The sequence below is a fragment of the Candoia aspera genome, chromosome 1, assembly GCF_035149785.1.
Source record: "Candoia aspera isolate rCanAsp1 chromosome 1, rCanAsp1.hap2, whole genome shotgun sequence".
NCBI lineage: Eukaryota > Metazoa > Chordata > Lepidosauria > Squamata > Boidae > Candoia > Candoia aspera.
The window spans coordinates 251,278,125-251,303,798 of NC_086153.1; the positions used below are offsets into that span (position 1 = coordinate 251,278,125).

General features: G+C 37.3%; 1 protein-coding gene across 1 annotated transcript in view; it reads left to right on the plus strand.

The window, feature by feature from the left end:
* BMAL1 (basic helix-loop-helix ARNT like 1) overlaps positions 1-25,674 on the plus strand; it is a 45,025-nt gene that overhangs the window by 14,968 nt on the left and 4,383 nt on the right. The window contains exons 2-16 of the mRNA XM_063289488.1: positions 6,464-6,608; positions 7,806-7,953; positions 8,527-8,547; positions 10,579-10,617; positions 11,007-11,048; positions 11,794-11,951; positions 12,447-12,526; positions 14,227-14,319; positions 14,979-15,096; positions 17,294-17,443; positions 19,041-19,287; positions 22,406-22,512; positions 22,687-22,837; positions 23,076-23,164; positions 25,405-25,513. Of these exons, the coding sequence (XP_063145558.1) occupies positions 7,814-7,953; positions 8,527-8,547; positions 10,579-10,617; positions 11,007-11,048; positions 11,794-11,951; positions 12,447-12,526; positions 14,227-14,319; positions 14,979-15,096; positions 17,294-17,443; positions 19,041-19,287; positions 22,406-22,512; positions 22,687-22,837; positions 23,076-23,164; positions 25,405-25,513 (1,544 nt within the window). The 5' untranslated portion in view covers positions 6,464-6,608; positions 7,806-7,813. The remainder of the gene's footprint in view (positions 1-6,463; positions 6,609-7,805; positions 7,954-8,526; positions 8,548-10,578; positions 10,618-11,006; positions 11,049-11,793; positions 11,952-12,446; positions 12,527-14,226; positions 14,320-14,978; positions 15,097-17,293; positions 17,444-19,040; positions 19,288-22,405; positions 22,513-22,686; positions 22,838-23,075; positions 23,165-25,404; positions 25,514-25,674) is intronic.

Consider the following 25,674-nt stretch of genomic DNA (forward strand, 5'->3'; position numbering starts at 1 on the left):
GCTGCCGCACAAATAAAAATAACCGTCATGGAACACAATGAGAAGAGTCAGAAGTATCAGTAAAATATTTCAAGTGAAAAATTTTAATAATAATACTTATATGTTGAAATATAATTTATAAAATCCAAAATATTCCAAATTATATGTGGCAAGATTATTGTATCCAAAAGATGGAAAAATAATGAAATATCTACAGTGGAAGATTATAAAATTAACTGAACTTGCAGAAATGGCAAAGCTGACCAGTCTGGTCAGGGAAAAAAATGACAAAGGTGTTTTTGAAAGACTGGAAACCCAATATGGGCTGTTTGTTCAAATAAGAAAAGATTGAATTGATGATTTCTGGATTTGGGGATTAAAAAGGGCCAAAGTGGATGGGGAAAAGAGTAAGATGATAATTACCCTATAGAAAGAAGGGCGGAAGGTATAACTATATGTTTTTTTTCTCTTTTCATTCCTTTTTCTTTCTATTGTTTTGTTTTGTATACTTCTACTGTATCAAAAAATTCTAAATATATATGCATTGAATTTAATGTAGATAAAATGTTAAAGAATGACTTACAGCCACTAAAGAAATGGCAGAGATTTATTCATTCTCTTCTATATGTTTAGTTTGCATCCATCCATCTAATATCTATGGTTGGAAGCTTGCAAAAGTTAAAATGTAATATTTTTTCTTCAAAGTTTCTATATGATGTGGGAATTTCTTCATAGAATGTAGAAATTACATGATGATAGCCTCATCCTATACAGGATCCTTTCTCAACCTTTTGACCCTGGAGGAACCCTTGAAATATTTTTTAGGCCTCTGGGAACCCTTGTATATTCAGGCTCAAATACAGGCCAGAAGTTTCAAAATTATTATATTTGCTTCATGTGTAGGCCTGTATATATGCATTAACAGTGTTCTTAAACTAAAAATCAAGAATGAAACTTACCTCTTTAATGTGAAGTTGCCAGAATTTGAAATAATCTTTTAAATAAACTGTGATCTCCCAGGGGACCACAGAACCCTGGCTGAGAAACCCTGGGCTATACAGGTTTGCTCCAATGGTTACCATCAGAGTTTCACTATCACTATGAAGAGCATATGTCTTTCCATCCTGCTCAGTATCCTTCACTTGAGTTGAATTGTTCTAAAAACAGCTCTATTTGAAAAAAATAAATATCAAGTTTCAAAAACGTGTTTGAAGTAAAAATAATAGCAGTCTTGTGTGTATAGTACTCCCCTGTAGTGGAATAGCTATTATATGGCTATATGCTATATACAAAAGCTTGGGGGGGGGGCATAAACGATGAAAGCGGCATCATGCCATCACAGTGCAAATGCTCGGCCCTTTTTGTTTGCGCCTCATAATGTTGCACACATGTCCAGAAGGAATGAAACTTGCATTGCTGCTTTCATCATTTTGACAAAAGCTTTTGATTCTGTGGACATTTCTGGCTAGACATTTGAATAGTAAATTGGAAATTAGTAGGAGAGGCTATTACCTTTCTGCCCTGCTTGCCTGTTTCCTAAACAGGTAGTCCTTGGTTAACAACCACTCATTCAGCGACCATTCAAAGTTGTGATGGTGCTGAATGAGTGGTACTTACGACCAGTCCTTGAAGTTCCAGCCATTGCACCACCCCCGCAGTCACACGATCGCAATCCGGGCCCTTGGCAGCCAGCTCACACTTAACAACAGTTGTAGTGTCCTGCAGTCACTTGATCACCATTTGCATCCTTCCCTGCTGGCTTCCCACAAGCAAAGTCAGTGGGGAAGTCAGAAAGAAAAGTTTCAAGTTGCTCCTGCTGCTTTTTCTCCGGAGGAGCCCTGCTACAGAGTATGAGATCCTGGGATCTCATACTTCGTAGCACGTGCTTATACCACAGCACCTCCTCCCCAGCCCTCAAACACTTGTGTGATACTGCAGCAACTGCTCCCTGGCCTGCATGCACTCGCTACAGCACCCCTCCCTGGCCTCACTCCACAGTACTTACCCTCCCTTCAGCCTGCTTGCAAAATGCCCAGGACTTGCATCTTCCAGCCGGCTTCCCCATTGACTTTGCTTGTGGGAAGCTGGCAGTAAGATGCAAGTCGCAGCCATGTGAGGTCCTCACTTAATGAGCTGCGATTTTCACTTAATGATGGCAGTGGGGACTGCCAGGATTGCCATCGCTAAGCAATGCGGTAATATGACGTTGTGCATTGCTTAGTAACGGAATTACTGTTGTTAAGTGAGAACTGTCTGTAGATATATGACAGCCCACCATGGGAAACAGGCTTCTGAACCTTTGCTCTGACCCAGAAAAGTTTTTCTTAACTATTTTCAACTCATGAGACACTTCCAGACATACTGAGAACAAAAACCCTTATTGTATATTTGCAGCTTTTCATCTTCATGTCAGTGCATGCAGTGAAAGCCTGCATGTCCTTCATTGCTGTTGAATTCCTGGTCTGAAAAGGGGTCTTGCAGACACTGCTGGTACAGGATTTGACAAATACTGTTTTCGTGGTCAGTGGGCTTGAGAATTTGGCTTTGTTGGATATGGATACTGACTGCTCTTGAAGGCAGGAGGGAGGCGTATGCGTTGCCTGTTGAAATTCTACTTCTTAGATGGGTCTTGGCAAGGTTGTTGTTATGACCTTAATTTGCCCAGTGAGATGTTTTGATGCTTATGATGCTTATGATGCTTATGATCTGATTTGCTGCGTGATTAAGCTGATTCTGTGGCAAGAGGCAATCTGTAAAGAGAAGCCCCAAATCAAAATACAGGCCGTCTTCTATGTGGGTAACAAGGAGGGGGAAGAGAGCATATACATGTCTTGGCCCTTTATTTTTCCATTTCTCTCTCAAAAAAGATAACGTTTACGATGATATACTGAAGGGAGAATAGCAATGTTCTTATGTGAGAATGTCCTTGGAAGTATCTTGGCAACAAGCTTTGGTCACAACATGAAAAACTTTAGTGTGTGTTTGCAGTCTGTTACAGCAGGCAACTGTTGCCTCATTTTCAGAGTAGTTTTATAATGCTTCAGGAAACAAGAGAAAGAAATCTATTGACAGCATCTCATTACATTATGATAAAAAGGACAGCTGTTGCCTTGTCATTTAAAACAAATTACAGCAGAGATTATAAACAATTCATAGAGTTATAAATTATGGAAAGAATACTTTTTAAAACTACCTTTTTAAATTGGATTTTTTAAAAAAATATTGTTTTTACTTTGAGCTGAAAATAAAATAACAGTTAAATGTTGGTATAGTTTTTCCCAACCTAGTGCCTTCCAGCTGGGTTGGACTACAGCTCCCTGCAAAGATGGCTGGGAATTCTGGGAGTTGTAGGAATGCAGATTCAAATCCCTGCTCATTTATGGTATGGTCTTGGCCAAAGCAATATGTACTGTATGTCATGGATAGATTTAGCACAATGGTGGAAATAAGGAACTATGGACATCTGTGAGAATGTGGCGTTGGAGAATTTACATGAGATCTTGGAATTGCAGCTAAGATCTGTGATAAATACTTGAGATTTCTAGGGATTTTTTTCAGGGAAAATGAGGTAGTATGAGTTGATATTTGAGTTAAATCTGCTGAATAATAAATGTGATTCAGAGTTGAATAAGCTCTACACACTGGATACTCTTACACAGTGGGGGTCAAGGAGAGTAACTTTCACTGATGCAGTCTTTCTTCTGCAGCCAACCTTACCCCTGAACATTATTTGAGAGTACAGGTAGTCCTTGGTTAACAACAGTAATTGGGACCGGAATTACTGTCACTAAGCAATGTGGTCATAAAGTGCAATGTCATGTGACCACATCACAGTGACGGCAATCTTGGCAGTCTGGTTGCTGTCGTTAACTGAATCCCACCCACTCGTTAGGTGATGACCCACCCGGATCCAAGCCATTCCTCGTTTGGTCCCTCCCAGCCCCAGCCCTTGATAAGGTAAGGGATTGCCTCCATTTCAACTCCTCCCACCCTCCTATCTCTCCCCCCATCTCTATCCTTTTGGCCAGCCTGTGCTCCGCTTGCCCTGCTGCACGGCTGGCCCTGCCGCCCTGCGCTCTGCTGGCCTTGCCGGCCCTGTCAGCCCTAGCTGACCTTCACTGTCTTCTTCCCACTGTTGCCGAGACCCCTGGCCTGGCCTTTCGTGATGCAGCTACTGGCCACGCCAGGCCTTCTTCCCACGTGGCCTTGTCCAAATTGTGTATGGCCTTCTTGTGAGGCTTTGAAGCAGAAGGGCCAGGGGAGTGCAGGTTGGCAGGGCGGCCAAAGGGGCAGAGATGGGAGGGATAGGTGGGTGAGGAGAATTGAAGCGACCTGCAGTCATGCAGGTGGGCTGCCAAGAGCATGAATTTTGTTCGTGTGACCATGGGGGCTCCGCAATGGTCATAATCTTGGGGACCAGGTGTAACTACCATTCTTTCAGCACCGCCATAACTTCAAATGGTCGCTGAATGAATGGTTGTTAACTGAGGAGTACCTGTACTGAGCAACTTGATAGGGCAATATGGAGTGGCTTAGCATCCTGCAAAGGAAAAAGAAATAGGAATAAATTGTTCTTCCTGTTTCAGTCTTTGAAAATAATTGATTTAAAGTTCTTCTGGGTTGGGCTTGCTTATGCAGATCAGAGCCCTTTTCTTTATGGAACAAAATACTTGGATCCAATTCAGTATATATAATTACTTTATTGGTGTATCAGATAAACAAGAGGTAAAGCTTAAGTGAGAAAGAGGCTAACAGGCTCAATTTGTACTTCTTGGCAGCAGTGATTATACTTACATTAAAATGCAGTATGATAAAATCTAATGAACAATTAGAATTAAACTTGTGTTAAGAGGTAGTAAGAGTAGTGGAAAATAGTGTTGGCAGTAAGAGTAGATCATATTTTAATGGAATGTTCTTTAGATTTTGTAGTTAGCCTTGCAAGTTTCTTTACAATATTCATACGAATTTATTGAGCTGCGAGGGTGGTGTGTATGTGAAATATGCATTATGCAAGGCACGGAGTGCTAATCTCTTTAAAACAGGTGCCCAAGGCTACCTCTAAAAATAATTTATGAAGTGTCTTTGGCGCTTAGAAGGCCTCCCAGGTAGTAATGGGAAACATTTAATTTGGAAATTTTAGTAATCCTGCCTTTATCTTTTGAAAACCATTCTCAAAGGAACTGAAAGGGGGAAATTTGGAATTTTCATGCGAAGATTTTGTATCTTCAGTTTATTATTTATTTTTGTTGTAGGCCACCTGGAGTCACATAGTTTGAGTTGGGTGGCCCTATAAATCCATTAAATATACAAGTATATAAATATCTCGTGTTTGTACAGATCTAAGTGTTTTTTTTAATTAAATAGGTCTGACACTCTGCAGTTTTGTTTCACATTGAAATGAGTTGCAAGCGGCATTTCATATAGCTTGTTGTATGTATATATATCAAATACACTGATGGATTGATTATGTGGCATCAAGATGCACTATGTAGATCAAATCCACTAAACACACTAAAATATGAGAAAAACAAGGTCTTGGAAGCAACCTTATTTATTTATTCCATATTTATATTTATTTATTATTTTAGTATTGTAGGTGTTGACTTGGTGATTTTATGATGTTGTGGTTTTAAGGTGAATTTTATTGTAAACTGCCCAGAGTCCCCCTTTTGGGGGGAGATGGGTGGTGATAGAAATGTGAAAAATAAATAAACAAACAAACAAACAAACAAACAAACCTTTAGGAAAAAGTCATGGACCTGTGGCTTCTCAGCAAGACTCTGAGCAGATATCTGATTGTTTGAATATATACATCTACTTCATAAAACACTAGGTGATCTTCTCTGTTGAGGGTCAGGAAGAAGGGAGGTTCCTCCTGCAGCCCATGTCAGTCTAACCCTTAGTGCAGATTTTGTGGGATGCTACAGGGTGAAGCAGTAGAGAAGAAAACCACTTTGTATTAATGGGGGACCACAGCTCTGTATATTACACCTTTAACTCCATGTGGTGATTTACTTCACGTAACTCCAATACCAGCAGAGAGATCCTACAAATACCTACCAAGATCGAGAACAGGTTCTTCTATGCCAGGTTCTCATCTGCGATGCAGAACAAAATCTCTTCCATGAACAGGTTTTGTAAGCATGATAATTCCTTTTTTTTTCCTTTTCTTTTCTGGCTGTTGAAAGTGCCCAGCTAGAGATTAGTGAGTTAGTAAAAGAATTTGTTGGCATAGTTTCAAGTCAGCAAAAGCAACTAATATGTAAGCAACTCTGTAATTTAACATGGATCTGTGAAATGTATATACAATGAGAGTCTTGACTGAGGCTCCTTTTAACTGGACCAAGGGTTTTGTTGTACTTTTGACCATATGGACTGCTTTAATTTATGCAGAGAAATTCTATTGTTTGTGTGCTTGAAGGTCAAAGACTATATCCAGTGATTAGGTAGTAGTAAATTGACAGCATGATATTTGTTTTCTCAGCACACAGGCACCTTGAAAGTGTTGACTAGCAAGGCTGGAGGAAATGAAAGGACAGTTAAGGTAACTGGGTTGCTTTGCCACTGGCAACGGTAGAACAGCACCCCTTTGCAGACTGAATCTAGGATTACAGAGATCAAGCTTACAGGTAAGCAAAGCCACTGAGACTTAAGTGCTGTTGTATAATCATCTTATCTTTCACAAAAAGAGAAACCTAAGTGTTCTTCTTTTCTGATGTTAGATGAAACTATAATTAAAATTGATTGTATTGCCCCACCTTTTCCCCTTTAAATTTATTTAGAACTTTAAAAGTTGTTTTTTTTTCTGTTTGTTTCTTTCTCTTATGAATCTTCTTTTTTCAAATTAATTCTCTCAATTTCTTATTTCTTAATTAGAGACATCAAATACCTTCAGGCACATTTGTTAGGAATATGAGCATGTTACGCTACTTCAACTGGTAAATTCATACATTGCTAAAATCCTGTAACAAAGTCCTGTAATCCTAGCTTCGGTTTATCAATTATACTTTTGTAAATAAATACTATCTATTTATTTGCCTTTGAGCCAAATTTGATTCTTGGCAACTCCATAGACAAATCCACACGGTTTTCTTGGCAACATTTTCCGTAAGTCTTTCATCATCTTCTTCCTATGGTTAGAGAGAATGATTGGCCCATAGTCATCCAGCTGGCTTCCATGACTAACATGGGACTAGAATACACAGTCACCTGGTTTCTAGTCCAGCACCTTTAACCATGACACCACCCTAGATCTCATAATATTGTGATAGAGATAACTTTAACAAAGAATCTTGTGACGGCTAAAATATTGCATAGAAAGCATAACACAGCTCTTACTAGGTTCACCTTTTCTTTTCTTTTTTACAAATTACATCAATATTCAGCAGTTGCCCCAAGGGCAAGAGAGTTGGATTTTGATTTATGTGGTGTACGTGCTTCCTAAGGTCAGTTACGATATATTAATGAGCCCTGAGTCAGCCAATGACAGATCTGTCATCAGCAGTTAGTTACAGTCAAATTTCCATATTTAGAGCCTTTGTGACAAATAAATAATAGTTTTCTCTGTCTTGTCTTGTTTGTGAGCAGCCCAAGAGCATCTTGGGTAGCATGATACAGCACGGGATTTCTTCTTATCTGTTCCTTTTAGCAGGTTAAGAACATTGGTTTCCTGTTTGATGCAGAGGAATGCTATGGGATGAAATAATAAATCAACTGAGCATTAGAGTAGAAAGGACTATGTAACTATCTCAAACAATGTTTTTTTGTGATGTAGCCCTTCAGTAAGCCAAACCTCCATGTTTTTTTTTTCCCTTTAATAATTCCAGGCAATCCAATGGCTGACCAAAGGATGGACATTTCTTCTACGATCAGTGATTTTATGTCACCTGGTCCCACTGATTTGATCTCTAGTTCTCTTAACTCTTCAGGAATAGATTGTAACAGAAAAAGGAAAGGAAGTTCTACTGATTACCAGTAAGTGTTTCCAGCCCATATCACTCTTCAGCTGTGCCTTGGCTTCATACTGCACTTCTGTTTTGACATTTGCACTTTACTTTCAGCAAAACAAACTAGGCCTTTTTCAACCTGCATAAAGTGCCAGCATGGATCTATTAATCCAAGACGTACAAAAGTGAATGTGTGCTCGGGTATAAGTGGCTTGCTTGCAGACCTTGTATAAGAAGTCCCAGTCCAAATGTCTGTATTAAAGAACAAAAAAATATGACAAGGACTACTTAAGAAGATACTTTATTTACAGGTTGAAGATAGATAAAAGTAAAATTCAAGATGTCATCATCACTATTCCAGTTGTACTTTTTTCACAGTTGAAACAAATGCAACAAAAATGAAAAATATTTCCATAAGGCCCTGACTGCAAGGGGCATTGCATTCATACATATTTTAGGTGTGCACATGATTGCAGCTAGGATTGCCAAAGTGCAGGTTTTTTTTATAGTTTTACAGCTAACAGTGGAAATTAAAATGAATGGACAGTGTGTAGATAGATGTTTTTATTAATAGTATAATGTATAATTTATCTCTTTTCAGGCTCGATGGGTTTTCTTTTGAGTAAGTATAACAATTGTGTGACGGTAGGGGAATCCTGTTATAGAATTGTCTGTTTAAAAGCAAGAACAGTATGAAATTGATTGAGTAGCACTAAATTTTATCATCCTGATACAGTATCTTTAAAAAGCAAACATTTGAGAGCATATACAACTAATAGGAAAAGTTTCAGTTTATGCAAATTTAGATTGCAGTTGAATTGTTAGCTTTGTGCTCCTAATAGCCTCTAAACCATAACCTAGTTTAGAAAATGCTGAATCTGCAAGTTGGGGATCACAGGCATCCCTGTAAGGTTTAATGTGACCTCCAGTGTTTCATCCACATTTGTTCTATAAATGAGACAAATCTCTTGGAAATGTGTTTTCTCTTTTTCTTATGTTCTGAATTGTTTGCTAAAAGATTTAGGATTAAAGAGAGAGGTTAACGAATTATTGCTGATAGATGCTGCTGAGAGCAGAACATTTACCCATGTATTTAATTTCTACTCTACCCTACCCTACCCTTCCTTTCCTTACATTCATTTTGCCCCCATTCTGTTTTCCACAGCCATGCCAATTTTTTTGTGGCCCTTGGCTTTTTAAACAAGAATAATTGCTTCCTTCAGCCCCCCAAATTTTTCTAATACTTGGGCTAGACCAGAGGTATGCAGTTTTTCCAGACTGAGAACCATATTTGATTATTGGCAATTTAATGCATGGGTTTATATGACTAAACCTTTACCCACAGTTGTCATTTGTGTTGCATAACATCACAGTGTCTGAACACTGACAGGAGAGAAAGATAAACGTCTATAGCACCTATCATTCAAACAAAAAATCGTACCATATATTTCCACTGGGACTAGAGAAATTAATAGCTAATCTCACATGACTTATAAAAATTGTGTTCTTCTATCAATATACATAATACACCATATATGTGTGTTTCATATTCTGATGATAATAACATAAAATCACTCTAGGAATGTCAAAGCTACAGATGTGAGGGGCTAAGGAAGGGAGGGTTTCCACTTCTTGGTCTTCACTTCTCCCTGCTCAGGGGGTGGGGACAGAAAAACCGACCCAAACTTTTCCCATTTTTTTTTCTGGGTCTTCCCAGTTTTTAGCTATGCCTTGTTATGCCTACATAGTATTGGACTATCTGTTTCATCATTTGGATCAACATAGTTACTTCGTTGTTGTTTTTCTCAGGGATGAACGATCAGTGGGAAACTTACATGTTGAATCACAGTTTATGAATTAGAGAGCAGAAAGTACTACACATATTTTATTAATTTTATTCATTCATTCATTCAGTTTATATAGCCGCCCATCTCACATTTGTGACTCTGGGCAGCTTACAATTAAAACAAACAGTACCAAAAATAAAAAAAATAAAATAAAAAATAAAACAGCCATACAACTGTTGAAACAAACAATTTAAAGCATATAGTACTCACTCTCAACTGAATAAGTACTATATATTGGGGTATGCATTATTTCTGTTTTGGTAAAATTCATCTGCTGCTTCAGGGAATAATGAAGTATATGCCTCATTATTAGATTTTTTGAGGGGAAAAATAAACCCCCTTGCTTTGTTTCATATATACAGTACCATCCCCAACAACAATCCAGCACTGATGGCTGTTGATGGTAGGAGAAGGAAGAAGTATTGCACTGCATTGGTGCAAAGCAAAAGATACTACCTAGTGCGTGCCAAGAATTAGGGATAATCTTGTTGATTTTAGTGGTAGCCATCAATGCTAATATTTATTTGATCCTTGTTGATCTCTTCTGCTAAACTTGGTTTTCTATTTTTTTTAATTATTAAAAAGAATGCATCAGAGTATTAAACAGTATGGCCACGTTTAGCCATTTTGGGAATAAATGCCTGTACATGGCAACAGTTTATTTATTTCGCAATATAATTTATATATTCACTGTGTCCTTACATCTGATTCCAATGGTATGAATGTGTGTGTTGTACCAAATGGTATAAGAAGTTTTTTACTTCGTTTAGTGTCATGTTGATTTTTCTTTTGTTTTGATTTTATAGAGAAGGCATGGATACAGATAAGGATGATCAACATGGAAGGTATTTATATGTTCATCATTGACAAACTGATTGAATTTTGGAAAATAAAAAGTTTTGATTATTCTGAAGTAGGAGATAAAAGGATAGTTTTGCTCCATGTGAAATATACTTAGGAACTCTGGGAATCTAGGAATGTTCAAAGGACCAGGTTAACCCTACTGGAGTATCAAATCCTAACAGAGTACCCAATGAGAAAGAAATGGTAACCTTGGTGAAAGAATATACATGGTGATCCTTATGAAATTGAAATGACATCATTGACATTGCATCTAGCACCACGTATTCAAGGAGGTTTTGGGTGTGACTTTTTTGATCCCTTCTTTCTCCTGCTGCATGGTAAATAGAGCACTGCTATCAAAATTGACTTCTGTCACTTTGCTTCCCACTAGGTTGGAATATACAGACCAACAGGGCAGAATAAAAAATGCAAGGTAAAATAATGGCAGTCTTTATTTTTAATACCATAAGCAGAAGTTGTGATAAATGCAGAATCTTTAGATGTATTCCTAAATGGAGTTTACATGCTTGTTTTCTTATTACAAAGATTTTACATTCATCTGTACTAATTTATATGTTTAGACAATGCTAGACTATATTATTGTATTTTTAAAAAACACTCTACTTACATTTAGCTATTGGGCACAACAGTGTTCAGTCATCAGCTCATTGAATAACTTGCATTGGCAATCTGTTTTGCAGATAGCCCCCTTAATGTGTCCAATCTTTAGACAGCAGTTTTAAAAGAAATCTTAGAATTTGAAAAAAGGTGTTGAATTAACCATGAAAAATATGTCACAGTTTGAAAAGTGATTTATACAAGTAATAGATGTGCCACAATTTTGCATGACTTTATTAATCTTCATCTTGCAGTATGTAATATCTGGTCCTGATTACTTGACAGTGCTGTTGGGAATCCAAAGTTATCCAAAGCTTTTTTTCCCCTATGTAATTTGTTTTAGACCTGATCAAATTTTTGATCATGAGCCCAATGCAAATTATGTATTTATTTAAATTTATTAGCCACCCAACTCCAATGGGCAGCTAATAAATTGAATAAAGATTTATCTATAGAAGACTGCCCATATTCATAAGCATTCTCTACAACTACTGTAGTTAAGGCTTGCAGTATAGCACTGGCTACTGAAAATTTCATGATTTTATTTCATGATTGTTTAGAGAGGCTCACAGTCAGATTGAAAAACGGCGACGTGATAAGATGAACAGCTTTATTGATGAATTGGCTTCTTTAGTGCCAACATGCAATGCTATGTCCAGGAAGCTAGATAAACTTACTGTTCTGAGAATGGCAGTTCAGCACATGAAGACTTTACGAGGTAAGTTTAAAATAAATGTGTGAGTAGAATGATTCCATATATGGGCTTTAGGTACTGAGAAATTTTTGGGTAGTCAAAGCACTTTGGATATTGTTAAGGAATACTTGCAAGGGGGGTCAACATTATTGGCTCCCTCTTGCAAAAAGCTACTGGGAAAATGGTGGTATGCCTGAAGATAGCTGAGGAGTTTGTGACTGAGAAAATGTCCTTAGCTGTTTTCTGTGAGTCTCAGATTAGCTAGTAATGGTTTCCTGTTGCTGAAAGGTACAAAATAAATATGACAGCCAATCATGGTATTATTGGATACATCGACTACAAACTTAAACAGAATTAAAATCTAGTTTGGTGACTGTTGAAAACATCACATTTATTTTAGAATTTCAAGCAGAGGATACTGAAAATAGCTTAAGATACTAAAAATAGTTGTATACGTGGGAGTTTAACACATGCTCCACATAATATGACTGACTGTTTACTTAAAATATTCTTCTTAAGGTGCTACAAACCCATACACTGAGGCAAACTACAAACCTTCGTTTCTCTCAGATGATGAATTAAAGCATCTCATTCTTAGGGTAGGTATAAGCTTCAGATACATGAATATATATAAGGGGTTATGAAAGAGAAGATTTTCTTTTACTGGACACACTGACTACAGTTTCTTTCAAAGTAGCAGGTGGATGCTCTAAGCAAAAGCCTTGGGCCCCTTTTCATCAATTGTCTTGCCAGCATAAGCACAAGGGCAGAGCAAACTATTTGAAGGGTTGGTTTGTGAAGCATGTGGGACAAACAAAGCAACCCTACTTGAAGGGTTGTGTCAGTCATGTCAACATAATGTCCCGCATTAGCAACTCTAGTCTGGAAGCCATTTTACAAATTTAACAGATTCTGAATTATTTGATAGTTTTTAATTCCCACTGCGAAATGATCTGGAACAAGTGCTTTGGAACTGATGCTAACACAACATCTCTCTGCTATTATTAACAAGCAATCTAACTGCTTTGATGAGTAGAAGAATAGCTGGTGCACTTGCCCCAGTTCCAAAGCACCTCTTTGAAATCATTTTCAATGTGTGCAACAACCTTCTACCTTCCAGTCAGTTTATTGGCTACTAATTTAAAATCCCACTTTACTGGAAAATCTACATTGCTCCTGTCTTAGCACATCAGTGTTAATAGAGCTTGCTTTTTTATATCATAAGCAAAGAGGTTCTTATTACAGCTGTGCAAAGCATCTGAAGGGGTTTTTGCAGAATGCAAAGCAACCATCCTCAAAGCGTTGAGGCAGCCAAACACATACAGATCATTTTGAATCCTTGAGTTGGCCTAACAGTAATATTACACACATCTGTATTTTGTTTTTGTTTTCCTTACGACCAACATGGCTTTCTTTGTTTTCCAAATGAGTTAACACCTGTCACTTTGTCATGGAAGATTGATCAGCTCTTCCTAATAAGACATCCTTTAGATGATCTGTTGGACTATCATATTCTTCAGCCGGTTATGTTGGCTGGTGTTGATGGGCCACTGAAATACAACACATAAGGAAGGGGCCAGGTTGGAAAAAGTTGAGTAAATCCCTCAGCAGGTCCACAGTGTACAGACTCTAGGTTTATTTGAAGCCATACTTGCAGTGTTATGCTTTGCATCTGTGATTATGGCATATAAATCCTTCCAAAACATACAGAATGACAATTCACAAAAATAACAGTTTGGAGGATGCTTTGAATTAAAGTGACCTATTCCTAAAAAAAAAAATTAAAAAAAAATTGTCTCTTTCCTAGAAGACCCTGTTAGCAATCATACAATTAAAATTAGGCATTTTTGCCTTTCTGTGGCCTTTCCAAACACACATTTGACCTACTCCTGGCAGCCTTTAATAATCTCCAAAGATTGACAACAGAAAGAGGAAGAAGAATGGATTGCCTAATCTTCCTCTCATTAAAAAAAAAAATTCCCATGGGACCCTTAAAAAAAAAAGAGAAACTATTTTTGCTGTTTCATTTTTAAATCAATATATTTTAAGGTCACTGGATTATATATTTTCAATTAGATATTTAGCTATGATACTATGTGATACTGCCTTTTTGTTTTTTAGCACTAGTGACAGTGAAAAAATAAGCATATCTGCATTAGCATTTTATTATCATGTGTTAATCTTGTTATCTTCAGAGAAAAAAACAGTGTAATTCAATTGCAGTTAAAATTATAATTAATTTCAGAAATATGTACATAAGACATAACAATTATTATCATTATTTTTTGTATCCCATTAGGCAGCAGATGGCTTTCTCTTCGTTGTGGGTTGTGACAGAGGGAAGATACTTTTTGTTTCAGAATCAGTCTTCAAAATCCTCAATTATAGTCAGGTATTTTTTTTTTTTTTTGGTCTGTTGTATGATTTAGGAGAAAAAATAGAAGATAAAGCACAAATAGAAAATGTTGTTTGAAGAAATCAGGAATGGAAAGTGTCGAACTAGAGTTTTCAACAGACCTATCTAGTATAACTAATTGGGAGAAATGCTAGAAGTTATAGTTTAGCATCATCTGGAGTATTAAAATTAATGGTGCATATAATCAAATACGTGCTTAAATAATCATGATTATCTCTACTTTATGGATTGAAAAGACTTTTAGCAAACCACCTAAGACCTGCTGTTCTTCCAGGCCCTGAGCTAGGATGGGAGATGAGCCCCTTTGGTTGGTTATTGGTTGCTTGGCTTTTTGGGGGTTTTTTTGCTTCTGGCCAGCTGTCTTCTTTTTCTTCTTGATATATTTTGTTTTCTTTTAATCACTATGGAATTGGGCAGCCTCAAAATTGAAATAATAAAAAATAAATAAATCTGCCTGTTCTTGGGTACAAAATCTGTTATCTTTAATCATTTAATCAGCAATCATACTTTATTTTCCCACTACTTTGAATATCAACAAACATAGTGAAACCAAGAGCTGTTCCTGCTTTTCTTCGCTGAAAGCATCACAGCATGTTAGGATGACTTCATTAGTTGTATGTATTTTGTATTGATAGAATGATTTGATTGGCCAGAGTCTGTTCGATTACCTGCATCCTAAAGATATTGCCAAAGTTAAGGAACAGCTCTCTTCTTCAGATACTGCCCCACGGGAAAGGCTCATAGATGCAAAAAGTGAGTACTTGGGGAGTTCATCCGACTTTAGAATAACATTTTGTCCTTTTATTTCTTTTTCTTTTTCTGTTTGGATAGTACAAAATAAAATACTTTATTATTTTTATAACAGTAGAAAGGTATTTTTAAACATTTGAGACTTTTATATTTTCTTGATTACAAAAGACTGTAAATGGTCATTTAATATATCAATACTAATACTAGCTATAGTTTTAGAATTAATATTAGTTATCAGCTGTGAGGGTGATCTGGCTGCAACATCTGTCCCCCCATTGATCACCAGGATTGAGTAGGTTGATCTGGCTGGCTAGGCAGGTGTCCGCTTCCTCCCTCACTGCTCCATGTGTGCCCCTCCCAAAGCTGTGCCCTCGGTGGAAGAGGATGACCATACCAGAAGGAGTGTCCCATTCTTTGGTCAAGGGTCTATGATAGCTGTGCTCTCCTGCTAGAACCTTCAGACAAGCTCAAGGTCCATGTGTAGGAGAATGCATGGTAATATGATTTATCTTGGAACTCTTTGTAGACTATAGTCTTATAATACTGTAGTTTTCTGCTATTAATATTTATAATTGTTAATATTTAAAACTTTTACTTACTCTTCTCATAGTTTGTATAGTTGGTTTTATATGTGAGGTTATATGTAACATTCAACAATACGAAGAGAGTCTGAGAGAGAGAGAGAGAGATGATCCTTGGTTACATGACTGTTTTGATATAACTAGAGTTGTGGATTTCTCCAGATATTTGCTGATATTACTTGGATCTCTGTGTATGATTTGACGTTTTCTTTTTCTTATTCATTTCTTTCTTTCTCTTTCTCTTCCCCCCACCCCAAAAAAGCAGCATGTTCCTGAGGAAGGGATAAACCACTTCTGCCAGGGTCCCAACAAGGGGGAAATTACCTGTCTACCTCTAGATCATTGTCACACTACTCGTATTGTTAAGAATTTTAAGAAGAATACCCAGATTTGTGTCTCTTCAGCAAGCTATTTCAGGGAAATAAGGCACGCTCTTTCCTTGTATGTCCCATGTGCACCACTGACATATGTGAGCGACAAATATGGCTATAGTTAGATTTATCAATTTGCATGCAACCTCAATCACCTAAATAATTTTGGTGGCTTACACGTTGAAGTTAAAAACAGCAAATAAAAACAATAGAGGCAACAAACTGAGAACTAGAATACATACCACACAGTGGGGAAAGGTAACAAATTCCCAACCACCAAAAAAACATCAGGAAGTGGATCATTACACCTTACCTCAGGACCTGCTGAAAGAGATTTCAAGTTTTTACTGTGTTCAAAAGTTTGACAGGGTTGGGGCCATGTGGACCTGAGGAGAATGCTGTTCCACAGGGCAGCACAGCTACAGAGAAGGAGCATCTTATAGGTCCTACAAGATGCCAGTACTTTGCAGTTTAAGTTTAGTTATAATTTAATGTATTAGAACTAATCCTGTCTTCTGAGACTTCAGAGGACAAGTCTTTGCCTCTTTCGCTGTGACAGCTATTCAGATATTTCAAGGAAGTCTTGAAAATATTCAATCTTAGCATAGCCACTAACTTCCATTTTTCCTTATCAGATGACTTTTCCATAATGCTGATAATTTTTGTCATTTCAATTTATCATTCACCTGAAAGTATATCACACACAACTGTGCCCAGTGCTCAGATGAATTTGCAAACTGGGCTCTTAATGTAGCCTAAAATCATGTTAAACCTTTCTGGCAGTCAGATGGTACTGCTGAGTGATGTGATCAAGTCCAATCTTGAGATCCTTTAGAAATATTTTGCTACCAAGCCAGATAAGTTCCCATCTCATGCTGGTGGCTCTTTATTCATACATAACTTTGAATTTCTCTCCAATAAATTCCATTTATGAATTTCAGTTCTACTTTCGTTTTCTCCCTGGTCTTCCCATTTATGTCCTCTGCAAATTAGAGAATGAACCCCTCCATCCATTCACTGAAATTACTGGTACTATGTTGAAAAGTAGTAGGGCTAGAAGGGCTAGAAGAGGGGCTGTAGGTTGTTGGGTTTTGTTTTGTTTGTTTTTTGCCTCCCATTAAAATGTAACACATAACTCAGACACAGTTAAACATAATAAACTGCTCATCAACGTTTGTAGACCTGAAAAAGAAAGCTTGGGTCAGACAGAGTCAACAATTTGGAATTATGCTTTTTCTCTTCATGCAGCTGGACTTCCAGTTAAAACAGATATAACACCTGGGCCATCACGACTGTGCTCTGGAGCAAGACGTTCATTCTTTTGTAGGATGAAATGCAACAGACCCTCAGTGAAAGTAGAAGACAAAGACTTTCCTTCTACCTGTTCTAAAAAGAAAGGTATTATGAAGGTCTAAGTGGCATTAGGTGCTGCAAGGTTGTATACAAAGAAATAGGGTAGAAGCTTGTCTTTTACAGTCTCAGTTGAAGTCACATATTTCACAAGGCCAGGAAACTTTGGATGGTTGTGTCATTGAATTCAGCAAAATCAAGATTACATTTGGTTATTTGATGTTATGGCTATTTGGAAAATGGGATTTATCTTCTGATCCTGTGGTGATTTATGTAAGCCTGCATACTGAATGAAGAAAAGCTGTTGGGGAAAACAGTAGTTTTCCTTGGTGTTCTATGAAAATATTTTTGTGGTCTTTCAAATGCTATTTATTGATAGTATAATGTCAACTTATTAAAAATTTAAAGTAGAATATAGTATGACCAAGTAATTTTTATTTGAATGGTAGGATAGCAGGTTTTCCTTGCTGATATGGGTAATAAAAACATTCGTTTATGAATAGAACTTAAAATGATCCCAATTTAAATAAATTCGCTTATACTGAATTCAAGAATAGTTATAGTTTGCAGTTTGTTTTTTTAAGTAAAACATGTCAATTAAAACACAAAGATCAAAGCAGGTGAAAATGGTATAAAAATAGGATTCAATTTAAAATCTGTGAGGTACAAGGAAATAAGCCACATAAAACCCATTATTACATCATTTGTTACAGAGAAGACCTGAGTGAGGAGGTAGGTCTTCAACAGGCATCTAAAAATATTGTTGGTACCTCACAAATCATGTAGGGAACACTTTCCAGAGTGAAGCCACCACGCTGAGAATGCCTGGGCACAAATAATCAGAATATGACACTCTGTGGTTCTGGGCACATGTAAGAAGTCCTCCCAATTCAATCTTAGCAATTGATCTGCTTGGGCAATCTGTCAACTATTCTGGTTTGTTCCTGGCTTGGTTGCTAATCGGCAGCTTGCTTCAGAACAATACAGCACGTGCATGGCAACCTAATCAAGTGTAAGGACAGTCCTGATTAAAGTACCTTTCTTTCTTTTTTCTTTTTTTGGTGCCTTCTAGTCAGTCCTGACTCCTGGCAACTGCCTGGACTAGTCCCTGCAGTTTTCTTGGCAAGATTTTCGGAAGCGGTTTGCCATTGCTCTCTTCTTAAAGCTGAGAGAGAGTGACTGGCCCAGAGTCACCCAGTTATCTTTGTGCCTAAAATGGGACTAGAACTCAGGGTCTCCCAGTTTCTAGCCTGGTGCCTTAACCACTACATCAGGAGTCTAAATATGAGTTAGTGTGTGTGAACTACTATAGTTAGGGAGTACTATATCTGTTACAGATTGTAATAGGCTGATTACAGCCTCAGAGGTCACTTGGGCCTCCAGTGATAGTAATGTATCTAAGCAGACTTCCCAAACTACGTATTTCTTTTTTGCCCAATTCAGAAAAGGCAAAAGGACTCCAATTTCCATACCCAGGAGCCACCTATTCCCAACATTTCTGTCTCATCAGGATTCAGTCTCAGTTTATTGGCCCTCATCCACCCCATCTCTGTCTCCAGATACTGGTTTACAACATGCACAGTTTCCCTTGATTCCAAGCTGTGAATTTATTTGTTTATTTATTTAACCTTATTTTCTTTTGTAGCAGATCGCAAAAGCTTTTGTACTATCCACAGCACAGGATATTTAAAAAGCTGGCCACCAACAAAAATGGGACTAGATGAAGACAGTGAGCCTGATAATGAAGGCTGTAACTTAAGCTGTCTTGTTGCAATTGGACGGTTGCATCCTCACGTAGTTCCTCAACCATTAAATGGAGAAATCAGGGTTAAACCAACAGAATATGTTTCTCGACATGCAATTGATGGCAAATTTGTATTTGTAGATCAGAGGTAAGAACGGCATTTAATTCTCACTATGAGAGTAATAGTTCTTATTCTTTTGAGGTGGCTATTAGGTGGCTTGTTTGAAGCAAGGGTAGTGTTGGTATGATGATGAACAAATTGCAGAGTACTTCAGAATTTTGATATAAATGAACAGTGTCCTAATTTGTTTACTCCTCGTAGCATAAAATGTAAGCTTGAAAAATATTGCTCAAGAATGTTGATATATTGGTTGAATGATGATGATGCTAATGTCCAGATGGAAATACTGGTGCAATCCACAATCTTTTTTCGCTATGTTGATGTGAACTTTGAACCGCCTTCTCCTGCCCAACTCCTAACATAGTACAAGAAGCCGAAGGGAGGATATCATTCTGCAGTGCAGCATCAGTTGACACAGGCCTGATCAGAAGAGTCATGAGAGCTCTTTACCTAGAGATACAAGCTCACAGTCCTCAATCAGGTTGTGAAATGCACTTAATAGATTTTAAAACTGGTTCCTTTGATTTTGGTTGCTCTGTAATTATGTAGGAGGGAGTAGAAGGATCTATTGACTAGTTTATTTTAGTTTTCCAAAGGGTGTGGAGAGGGAACTGATCACATGAGAATGCAAGGGGCTGCTGAATTTATTGCATCAGCTATAATTCATTTTCATTAGTTGCATTAAGTCACACAGTGTTGCTGGAGAGTACTGGAACTGGTGTTTTGTAAAAAAAAAAAAAAAAAGCAAAATAATAAATACTGTATGCCAGAATATGCAACCTAATTCTAGATTGGCAGAAGCTGAGGTTGTTTTGAAGAAAGTTGTGTGTGTACATATTGGGATGGAAGATAATTTAAAACCTCTCTGACAGACCCCTTATTTCAAAGGTGCCCAGTAACTAATTACAGAAGGTTGTCACCAGTCAGGCTGAAATTCTGAGCTCTTCCTTGAGAACTTCTCCTTCCAGTGTGGCCATAGGAAGCAAAGTAGGGAGGAAGGCACTTTGGGTTGTCCCGCCCCAAACCCAGAAACGCAAACCTTATGCCAATCCTGAATCACAAGGCGTAGCTGTGTAACTATGTTGTGATACTCATGAGGAAGCTTTTAATGAGAGATTCCTTTGTTGAACCAATGCAGTTCCAATGTTAAATGACTCTATAGGCATGAAAAGTTCCTTGGGGAAAAGGGAATACAGGAGAACAAAGGAAGGCAACTGTCACTCACAAGGAATTCCAACTAAAATCAATATAGGCAGCCTAGCTTACTTGGGTTTTAGCGTATGTTCAGAGTTCACTGCCCAGAAAATGCTGAGAGATTATTGGTGTTTCCTGCTTAGATGTTGCTAGGCAGACCTACCTGCCCTTCTCTCTTTTAAATCTTTCCGTGTGTGTTACTGTTAAACGGAAGCCGTCCTTGGCTTTCTCCAATCAAGCAGAACGCTCCTAGGTCTAGGCACCAAATTAGAAAATCACTTATACATGCTAACCCATCTCCCTAATGATCCTCTGTTGAGTGATAAAGTTGCAGATTAGTTTTACCAGATTACAATGAGATGGTTATGTGTAGGGTAATGAAAAAATGAATCTTGCCTAGTCAGACTTTTCCGGACGGGATCAATTTAGAAGCTGCTCTTGGCAATGCTATTGCATGACAAAATTGTACGGTTTGTCATGCTGGCGTTTTCACAGCTACAGTTATAGAATATGATACAGCTAGTTGACGTTTTTGCCATGAATGACTTTTGGATTATTGTCGTAACGTAGTAAAGATACATCTCAGGATAAAATTCTGATTATAAAATACAAGTTTAAACTTAAAGCTCTTTTAATATTGTAATACAATGCTATTTAAAACCCATACGTATGCTGCTCTCCCATTGAAATGACTGGCGATGTCTTTGTAGGCACTGAGTGCCATGTTCATTTTGGAGCTCTTTGTCTCATAACTCATGCATTCTTGTCTAAAACTTCTTTGCACCACCTTGCGTTGTTAACATGTACGCTGCAGAATTGCTGGGTGAACTTTAGGTTACTAAAGTCATCAACTGTGTAAATACTAAGTGAAAATGCTACAAAGTGAGGCTGGCTCCATCCCTGATTTTCTGGAAGTCCCTCAAAGCCTGGTCATGCCATAGACCTGGGGGCCCCAGGGAACCGGTGAGGTACTGAGGTGGCTCCAGTGTTGTTAACATCTGCTGTCCTGTCTTAACCTTTTAATTTTTTTAATAAGAATTGTTTTTTATATGTTAACTGTTTTATAGTCTTATTGTACACCACCCAGAGTCACTTTTTCATGAGATGGGCAGCCATATAAATTTGATGAATAAATAAATATGGCAAGAATTTTTTTGAAAGAAACATTGGCCATAGTGTTTCTATGTAACTATTGGGTGGTGGTATCCTGTACCATCAAATGAGAATTAATCTAATATTGTACAAGTTCCCAGCTGAGAGAAATAATCGAGATTTAATGGAAGACAGATTTTTATTCAAACTTTATATAGTTGTATAAGTCATTCTTTTTTTAGGCTGACAGCTAGGTTAAAAATACTTGGCAACATTGATTGGAAGGATTTGAAATATGGCTGCTAAAAATTTGGTATCTAAAGCTTTAGTCATAGAACACTCTCACCAAAAGAATATTTGCTTATTAAAATGTCCAATGTAATGGCAACAAAAAAGACTTTTTACTTTTTTGTGTTGTCTGAAATGGTTCTCATATTGACCTGTAAGTTCAATCATTTGCATTTGTTATGTCTGCTGTTAATTGTAGAAAAGAAGGCTCTCAATTTGAGTTTTCCTTTCAAAAATAGTGAGATGTTAGATGCCTTTGGATTTTTACATTCTAGATGCAGTTTGATTTTCTTCAGCCATAACTGTCAATAATAGTTTATGACTTCACAGGGGCTATAATAAATTGGGTTTTATTAAAGAAGTGTTTACTTTTTTATGGACTCCAACATAACAGCCTAATTTATGGACATTGTCCAAAGGATAATATTAATCTCTGAAGAAGTCACCTCCTGATTTCTGTAAATTAAATGTCTCTTAAAGGCACAAGAAAATAGCAAATTAGTTTGGCTTCTACTTTTACATCAATTTCTGCATAATTAATTAGAAACACTGAAGCATTTCTCTGTTTTAGGGCGACCGCAATTTTGGCATATTTACCACAAGAGCTTCTAGGTACATCATGTTATGAATATTTTCACCAAGATGACATAGGACATCTTGCAGAATGCCATCGACAAGGTAAAATATTATCTGTAAGGTAGTCAAACAGTTCAGATTTTTCTCCTCCAGACCTAGAACTTGGCTAGAAAAATTATCTAGGAACCTTGAAAAAAACTTAATTTGACTTTGCCATTATAACTGTAATACATGCAAGAAAATTGTACAAACTAGATCCTTTTCCCCTTCTTTCAGTTTTACAGTCGAGAGAGAAAATTAGTACTAATTGTTACAAGTTTAAAGTAAAAGATGGATCTTTTATTACACTGAGGAGCTGTTGGTTCAGTTTCATGAACCCTTGGACCAAAGAAGTAGAATATATTGTCTCAACTAACACAGTGGTTTCGTAAGTAATTTTCTCTTGTTGGTGAAAAAAAAAAATTGACTCTGCTTTCTGTGTATCAAGATACGAAACACACCAAGTGTGTGTCTGTTGGTTTTTGCTTGTTTAATTTTGATAAGAATCCATGGACAATTTATATGTTGTACAGTAATGAAGCTGACAATAAAGAAAATATGTATTTTGCTATGCTAAGTAACTAGCAACATAAAATGATACATTTGTGTTTCTTCTGAATCCCCAGTGCTAATATGCTTGATGGTGGAGATGTGTCTTTTCCACAGCTTGCAGCTTCACCACACAGCATAGACAGTGTACTCCAAGCAGGAGAAGGTAATTAGAGGACTGTACAGTACCAAGTTGTTAACAAACTTCTTTTGATTTGCTTATTCAGCTTAGTGCAACCTGTTATGCTAAGGACATATTTCAAGCTTGTATCTAAGTGTTTCTTCTATATCACATTCAAGGAGCTGAGGAAATGTCAAGGAGGTAAAGTTTCAAGGAGCTAAAAAATGTTAAGAACATTGAGCATTGTAGATTACAGCCCAAATTGGTCCCTAATCCAAAAATAAACATGGTGTTTACATTATGTGGAGTATACAGTGAAATATCAGGATGGTAGATGTTTTCCACCAAAAGCCCCATGCTTTCCTGGTATAATATCATGTCTCTTTAGCACACGATGAAGTTAAAAGCATGGTGAACTGAACCATTATCTTGATCATCATCACATGTAACCTTTTGATGGAAGGGCACACATGCTGTCCTTTCTTTCACATAAACAGAGATACATATTAGCAAGATTTTCTCTCTGTACCCAGCAAAGTTCTGGGTTCTCTGGAGAAAGAAGAACCGGAATGTCTCCCTGGACCAGGATCCATGTAGATTTTTCTCTCTCTATCCATAACCTTCAACAGTATACTAGCAGTATATAGTGGAAATAGTTCTCTCTTCTTCCCTTTCTATGTTAAGACCCTTAAATGGATCAATACTTATTCTTCCTTTAATAATTAAGGAAGCTTCAGTGTGTGAAGCCAACTAGGAACCCGGATAAATTTTAAGCATCTGACCAAGTGGCTGCATGCAGATCCTGCCTTTGTATTGTTAAATGGTACTGGTCTATTTATATACGCTCCTTTGCTATTGGTTAAGCCTAACCTGTAGCGAATCACATGATTACTAATAACTGTTTCTCAATCTGATCCTGTAGCTTCTTAGGAAGTACTGTCTTAAGTTAGCAGCTTGTTGATATAGCAACAAAAAGACACTTGAGATGCAAAGCACATAGATAAAGTTCAGTTATATTTAGCTTTCCTTACACAGACAGATTCAGGTTTCATGTTTTACTAGTAATTATGGCTTATCTGCTGTTGGGGATTCTGATTAATGCCACAAGAAACTTTTGCCCAGGCTGAAGCAATTAGCAATAATGAGCTACAGTATATCCTAACCTTGCCTACTTTATACTTAGTTATATAAAACAGCTGAGTATACTTAGATATAGTATGTTGAGGTTATGTGATGACTTGGAGTCAGGAGGGGTAACCTCTGCAACATCATATTGGAGGAGGAGCAGAAGATTCGCCCAAACTCAGCCCAACCATTTGGAGTTGCTGAGGAATTTAAAGAGTGTGTCTTGACCTTGGTAGTGTGATAGGTACATGAGAACACAGCCAAGAAAATTGTGTTTTGAAGGAGACTTTCTAATTGTGATCAAGAAGTCTTGCATTTCTCAATTGTACATATCTTAACAGTAGAGAAGATATGCTGAAAGTTCCCCATCTTCAATGATTTCCTCCTGCAAGTGGATTGCGATACCCTATAAGCCTGTTGTGATATACAGTAAGCCTGGCTAGAAAAGCCCATTAACTGACTTTGCACCCCAGGGCAGTCTTTTAAATCCTATGCAGTAGGGCTGTACCTTTTTTTAGGCCAGGATCTGCACTTAACCTCTCATGAGTACACCAGGGGTTTCACTACAAAAAGTGGTAGGTAGGATCAAGACACACACACACACCCCAAATTCACTGCCATTTAATGAAAATTGAATACAGTTAATGTAACAGTTGTAGCAGGAAGCAGAAATTACCTCTTTTCCACACATGGAAGCACTTTTATCCCTGGAAGAACTAATTTGAGTTTTGAAAGAGTTTTCTCCCATGATGGAAAAGGCCATGCATAAAAATGCATTCATAGCCCTCAAAAATCAGGATTAATAGGGGTAAGGCTTCCAGTAGGAACACATGCTATGACCATGAAATACATTAAAAAAACACATTTTAGGGATAAGCATACAAAACCTTGCTCTTCCTGTAATGTTAGAACAACTTTACTGCATTAAAATTAGTGTTTACTGAAATAAGATGAGATTGAAAACAAAGGGAGGAAACAAAAAGGAAAGAATAGAAAATTAGAAACGGTATTTGACGTGTAGAGGTCTGAGTGTTCCAGATAAATGTATAGATTGCAGTTCTCTCTTCTGAGCCATCTCTGATCAAGTATATATTAGCTTTTTTGTCCTTTCTCTTTGCATTTTATTTAGTTGCACTTTCTTTTTTTAAAATCTTTTTAAGGTGGTCCAAAAAGGGCCCTTCCCACAGTTCCTGGTATTCCAGGTGGAACAAGAGCCGGTGCTGGTAAAATTGGAAGGATGATTGCTGAAGAAATCATGGAGATCCACAGGTAAGGAAAAGCTCATATTTTAAAATTATTAAGCACGTGTTGCTTAATTTGTTAGAGAAAGTTATATTTTATTCCTATTTTTAACATATTCCTTTCACAGAAACATGGGGTATAAATCCAATAAATTGATTTCTGAATGGACTGGTCAGCTGATTCCTTTC